General features: G+C 39.4%; 1 protein-coding gene across 1 annotated transcript; it reads left to right on the plus strand.

Moving 5' to 3' along the window:
- The first annotated feature begins 4,325 nt into the window (after window positions 1-4,325).
- Window positions 4,326-4,871, plus strand: ASCL3 (achaete-scute family bHLH transcription factor 3). Its single transcript, XM_040258420.1, has one exon. It carries the CDS (start codon window positions 4,326-4,328, stop codon window positions 4,869-4,871), a length of 546 nt encoding a protein of 181 aa, XP_040114354.1.
- The last annotated feature ends 2,308 nt before the right edge of the window (window positions 4,872-7,179 follow it).

Raw genomic sequence — 7,179 nt, forward strand, 5'->3', positions numbered from 1 at the left:
GATGTGTCAGTATTATCAGTTGTAACAAATGTATCACTCTGGGGCTGGCATTCTGGTAATGTAGGAGGATGTACATATATAAGAGCAGTGGGTATATGGGAACTGTACTTGATGCTCAGTTTTGCTGTACATCTAAAATTGCTCTGAAAAAGGCTATTTAGAAGGAAAAAATTGTAATAGATATACAGTAAAATGTAGGTTCATATTGACCTTCCTGGTTAGCATCTTAATCTCTATTTTAAAAATATTGACAATATTTTCACATTATGAGATTATTAAAATCTTTTCCATAAGCAATTTTGATATAAAATTATATAACCCAGGTGAGTGGAGGAAACATTCTTCTTGAAAAGAATCTCTTACAAGAGTCCAATTTTGTAAGCAAACTTTCTATTTAGTATTGTTGCATGTTGTCATATCTACATATTTGGTAGAGAAAATCGCTAAACCAGCCTGAGCAGTTCTGTTTAACTGTAAGCTATTTTGCATGTTGTTATTAAATGATCACATATAAATCAGGTTAAATCTAACTCAGCCCCAAATACAGAATCTTGGCAGCAAAATTCAGGTAAGAGACTCTTCTCCAGAGTGGCCCATGGGAGAGAATAAGAACATGTTTTTTAAGAAAATCCCTAGGCACAGTTGAAAAATGATGATTATTTTCAGCTGATTATCTTAAACTAGCAAATATGCTTCTGTGTTGAAAGATTCAGTTTTGCTGTTGATTAAATCATCTGGAGGAGTGGGAAGGATTTAGGGGTTTGGAGACCTAGTTTCTGACCTCTGGCCTCATAATTGCAACAATTTATGAGGGATTGGATGAGAGGCTTTCCTAAGATTTCTCCATCCCTAACATTCCATAATTCATAATTCCATAATTCATAATGTACAGTAGTAGCTTTTTGTTTTCTACATGCTAGATATTTATAATGTATCAGAAAGTTGAAACTTTAATACTAAGCAGAGCAATCCAGAATTTCTTAGGATTTTATCATTAAGACCTTACCCTTTATTTCCCAGAATAGCTCTAAGTCAGAGACCTGAGACTTTCACTGAAAGATAGGTGCATTTGTTTTTAGCTACGTGTATATTTGGCTTCAGAGTCCTAGCACTTAACGGTTTGTGTTGTTCTCTCTCTTTCCTTTCTAAGACTTTTTTAAAAATGTGGACTATTTGCAAAGTCTTTATTGAATTTGTCACAATATTGCTTCTGTTTTATGTTTTGTTGGGGTTTTTTTTGGCTGTGAGGCATGTGGGATCTTACCTCCCTGACCAGGGATCAAACCCCCACCCCCTACATCTGAAGGCAAAGTCTTAACCACTGGACCACCAGGGAAGTCCCTGTGTTCCTCTCTTTTAAAAACTTTACTCAGTTTCCACAAATGTGTCCAGTTTCCACGAGCCTTCCTATCTTGATCCTCACTGCTGCATTTTTCATTCTATTGCTGTTGTGGTTAAATTTTTTTCTTTGAATAGAAGATAAATGCTACTACATTAATTGGTAACCTTTTGGCAATGCTCAATAGAAAAAGCTCCCTCCTCAGTGTGTCTCCAAAGATACTAGGCTCATTTCCCAAGAATTATGCAAGGTCTTGTTAAAATCTAGAAAGTTCATTTCCCTGGATATGTTCCAGTGTCTCCTGGTTTATAGTCTGTGGGAACTTGAATAGAATTTGTGTCCTGCTGTGGTGTGAAATCTTAATTATGTTGAACTGGTTCATAGTGCTTTTAAGGTCTATGATATCCTTCTACTTTTCTGTCCATTCATTCTACTAATATTTGAGAGTTTGCTATTAAAACTCCAACTAAAAATCTTAATTCATCTACTTAAAAAATAACTGTGCTATATAATGGAACTATATGTAAGTTTGTTCTGTATTTTGTCTCTTGTAAATGCATTATCATACTTTCATAACTTAAAAAATAAAAAAGAAAGAGAAAAAACCTAGAGAATTTTAACTACTTGTGGCATATACAGACTACTCAGATTTCATCTGGATCAAGGCTTAAGATATTATGAAAATTATCAGTCAAGATGACTATACCCAGAGAATGCTTGTGAGTTAGCTTGATGACAGCTGTCTACTTTTCGGTACCCTATTGTAGCAGTTCTGGCTTGTTAGCTACAGGCAGAAAGAAGGTTCTGATGTTCTCAGGAATGTAGAAATGGGGGCTCCACACTCACTATGCCATAATTTCATAGTTTCTACCATGCACATTTTTTATCTCTTACCCTCTAGAATTCCTAGCTCAGGAATTTCCTAACTCTTTTTCTTTCAGCAAATTTTTCCTAGCTAGTTTCTAATCCAGAAATTTTTATTGTATGTTAGTTATTTTAGGCCATTGGATCAGTAATTCAGCATCTTTCATTTTCTGTTCCTCTGTTTTGCTTTTTAATTGGACCTATGGCACTTATCTGGAGAAGGCAATGGCAAACCCACTCCAGTACTCTTGCCTGGAAAATCCCACGGACGGAGGAGCCTGGTAGGCTGCAGTCCATGGGCTCTCAAAGAGTCGGAAATGACTTCACTTTCACTTTTCACTTTCATGCATTGGAGAAGGAACTGGCAACCCACTCTAGTGTTCTTGCCTGGAGAATCCCAGGGATGGGGGAGCCTGGTGGGCTGCTGTCTATGGAGTCGCACAGAGTCGGACATGACTGAAGCGACGCAGCAGCAGCAGCAGCAGCATGGCACTTATCTCATTCCTTCACCCCCATCCCTCTATTAGGAAGAGCTCTTCCTGACATTCCTTTTCCAGCCTGTTTCACCATGACTTATTAAACTCTCCCCACCGCTCACACTCCCCACTCCTCACCCCCCAACCCCCATCTCTTCTTGCCCTTTCTGGTTCGAGAGTCATTTGTCTTTTCAGTAGCCATACATGATAGGATAGGTTTTTTTCACAAGAATTGTAATATACTGTATTGCACTCGAATTCTGGTGCTTAGAGGCTGCTCCTGTCATTACACGTGCAGTCTGCAGAATTTCATTATACTCAGGTAGAGAAACAAGTGCCAGTGTTACCTACTCTTGCCCAAAAACATTAGGGCTGATTTTTTTTAGGAGAAAGAAAGCCAGATTTCCTTCTTTTCTGAAAGCCACAGTTAAATTTCACGTGGCTTTTCGTTTTCCACTTTGGGTACATTCTTCATCTCTCAACAAATGCGCTTCAGACAAACTTGCCAAAGGACACACAGCTAAGAAGATGCAAAGCCAAGATTAAACTTGAGAAAGTTAATGACTGAAAGAAAAATGCTCTTTTTCAGCACTTCCCTGATTTCCCATTAACTAAAGTGTAATGTCTATGTGAAATCTGTTATGACCACATTACTACAGTTAAGGGTAAAAAGTAATGGTAGTGTAATAAATAAGCTGGATACAGATCTATTCAGAAAGGGGGAATATGTTTGATATGAGACCTTTTGGAATATAATACTTCAAGTTCCATGAAAAAAAGCCTAAACAGAGTTGCACTTTACTCAATATGTTTGAAGTTCTAAGTAAATATGTAAACTGACTATGTTATAAATGTGTTAGGGGAGTTTCTCATTGAGGCAATCTTACAGTGAATTTTTAAGAGCAAATCATTCCTTCTTATTTTGATTTCAGTTTTACCTCTGGCATACCAGTTATCATTTAAGAAGGCTATGCCTGTGAGGTTGCATGATCATTAACTAGTTTGTAATTTCTCCAACATATATTTGAATATTGTGGTGTTTCATTGTTTCCCAAATGTTAGTATTTGCATACAGTTTCACAATCTTCATTTCACATCTTCACTTTCACATTACTGCTCTACACCACCTGTATTGCTGTTTACTTACTCTTTTTCTGTGAATTGGTTCATATTTTTAACTCAAGTAGATTTATTTTTAAAAGAGACTTTGTATCACTACTGCAAATGTGAAATCAGCATAATTCACAATAAACAGAAATTAATAGTAAAATATTATTAGATTCTAGCTAGATACTATTCCTGTTGAAGCCTTCTATCTGAGGAGGATTGGAAAGCATTTTAATAGTGTGGAAAACATGTTCTCACCAGACTAAAGCTATAACCTTGTAATCATAATGATTGATAGAGAATTGAAAGGAAATAACTTTCTCATAAGGCAAGTCAATGTTATTTCAGGCTGTTTCTGTGTACCATCAAAAATCCTCTTACTGCCCACAAAATATTGTAACCCCATCAAGTTTTCAGAATGAGCTCAAAAACTATTCATGAAAGCAGTAAAGTCTCTGATCTCTGAGAAAGTCGATATCTGCTCTCTTTTGATCTGGCCAAATTCATAAACTTGGTTCTGTTTCCAGGCTAAAGAGGAAATGATGGACAATAGAAGCTACTCTAACATGCCAGACAAACTGCCTGCCTTCACTGATTCCTCCCACTTGCCACTGACCAGGTCCTTTTATCTGGACCCCATGGTCACGTTCCATCTCTACCCAGAGGGCCCAGTGCCATCCCCTTACTCGGAAAACTTGCCATTGCTGCCTTTTTCCAGTGACTCCCTGATTATGGAAAATTATGGTGAACCCTGCACCTTCTCCTTCCCAATGCCTTATCCAAATTACAGAAGGTGCGAATATTCCTACGGGCCAGCCTTTATCCGGAAAAGGAATGAGCGGGAAAGGCAGCGGGTGAAATGTGTCAATGAAGGCTATGCCCAGCTCCGACATCATCTGCCAGAGGAGTACTTGGAGAAACGCCTCAGCAAAGTGGAAACCCTCAGAGCTGCCATCAAGTACATTAATTATCTCCAGTCCCTGCTGTACTCTGATGAGGCTGAGACCAAGAATAGCCCCAGGAAAGGTTCCTCCATAATGGCAACCACCACCCGCCACTCTGACTCCATTTTTAGAATCATTTGATTCCATGTTTCCAAATAGAAACAATTTCACAAAATGTGGTCCCCTACATCATTCAGTAGTTTTCCTAATGTCATCTTTGTGTGGGCAGATAATAGTTCAAATGCTAACGGATGCTGGATACATCTTACTTGGATTTCAGATGTACTAAACATTATATTTTGTAGATTGAGAAAAGGCTTCTTAAGCTCTGGTGATTTCTTTCAAGAACATTAGGGAATCAGAAGTCCTAAAAATTCTCTATGCCTCTCAACTTGCGCTTCTCCCACACTTGGCCAGAGTCTCAGGTGCGAGAAACTCACAAAAGTAATGTAAAGCATGATTAATGCCTAGTCAATGCCTCTACTGCACTTTGCAGATGCTTCATGCTAAGCAGTCCAATGAACCTTCCTTGATTTGTCAAAATTTGGTGGGTTTTATTATTTGGGGTTAGCAATAAATTTACACCTTACCCATAACATGATGGGGAAGTATTTTGGGGCTAAAGCAAAAGTAATTAACAAAACCTGGTTGTCATCTGAAATTATTTCAGAGTCATCTTTGTCCTGCATGAGGCAGACATCCTCTGGTAGCTTAGTGTAGGGCCTAAGCGGGCAGGCTCTGCAGTCACATTGCTCTGTGTACATTCTGACTTTGCTGCCTCTCCTGCGTCATTTCAGTTCTTCATCCACAGAATAAGAGTAATAGCAACTGCCCCATGTGTTTATTATGAGGATCACCAGCGCCTGACACATAACGTTTCCATAATCATTATTTTTTAAAATTATTATTATCCTTCTTTTGTCCATAGCATCATCATGCTTCAGGTTCTCTGGCCAGATAATGTGGGAAGGACAGTGATCCCACCTGTCTTGGAGTCTTCCTTCAAAACGTCTATTTCTATTCCCATGACAGGCTTCAACTCTTCTGTCTTCCTTAACCCCCAGGTCCCATCTATCACCAAGCCCAGGCAGGGCTTCCAACATACTGTCACATTCATTTCCACTGTCACCTCTTTTATGAAGTCTTTCCATCGCAGCCATTACTTGTTCCTTTATTTTGCACACATATTTCCTTGCCATTCCCATCCTGCTATTTTGACTCCCCTTGCACACTTGTCTCTGTCTTCAGTAGACTGTGAACTCCTTGAAGATAAGGACAAGTCTTAGGCAATCCTGTATTTCCAGCACCCAGAAAAGAGCTCACATCAGGTAGGCGTCAAGAAATATTTGGTGGTATTATTTTCCTATTTCCATTCTGTCACATTGTGTCTGGATCACTGTTAACTCCCTGGCCTCTCAGGCTCTGTCCTCAACTGGTTCTATTTTCACTTTAGTACTCTTTCTTAAAGTATTGTGTTGGCCAAAAAGTTTGTCTGACTTTTTCCATATGATGCTCCAGAAAAAACCAAATGAATTTTTTTGCCAACCTAATATGTCATGTCACTTCATTGCCCAAACCTCATGACAACTTCCTTTTGACTGTGACATTGTTGGACGTTCATCTGCTTGATTTTCAAAGCTCCCACCAGTTTGGCCCCTTCCCATTGATTTTCCCGTGACACTCCATTCCCCCACTCCAAAAAGAAAATCATGTGTTGCAAATGCATCCTTCTCTCTTAGCTCTTGCTTCCTACCAAGATGGGATGGAATAATCTCCTGTTTCCTTTCACCACTGAAATCCCACCTATTTTATTCAGGAGCCCTTCTCTCGTAGCCAGAGATCTAATTAGTCTTTCTTAGACTCTAACTTAGTGCAACAAATCACTCAGCCTTTTGGGCAACAGTCATTCTCCTGGCTGCAAAGTTAAGCTCTGTGAGGGTAAACATCAGTTAGGATGCTTTTGGCTGTGAGCAATACAAAAATCTAACAAAAATTGGTATAATTAAAAAAGGGAGGATTTCCCTGGTGGTCCAGAAGTTAAGACTTTGCACTCCCACTTCAAGGGGTACAGGTTCAGGCAGGGCTCAACACTGTCACCAAAAATCTGTGTTCATTAGATCTATCCTCTCTGGGAATAGCTTCAGTGTCCCAGAAAGACTGTCGGGAGCTCCCAGAACTATAAGCTTTCTTATTTATGTATGGGAGGAAATACAAATTCTATAACCAAGATTTCTAACAAAAGTCTTGAGATTCACGCTGACTGGAGAGGCACAGTACATGCCGAAGCCTTAGAGGACAGTGGATGGAATGTGCTGATGGACACACAGCAACGAGGGGTACAGCCAGCCTCTCCCTACCACTCAGATTCACAACAGAAAGAGGAACTGGTGGAAGGGCGGACAAGATGTGGGAGAGACACTCACAGATCCGCAAAATGGCTGTCAGATGC

Source organism: Oryx dammah, unplaced genomic scaffold (assembly GCF_014754425.2).
Source record: "Oryx dammah isolate SB20612 unplaced genomic scaffold, SCBI_Odam_1.1 HiC_scaffold_17, whole genome shotgun sequence".
NCBI lineage: Eukaryota > Metazoa > Chordata > Mammalia > Artiodactyla > Bovidae > Oryx > Oryx dammah.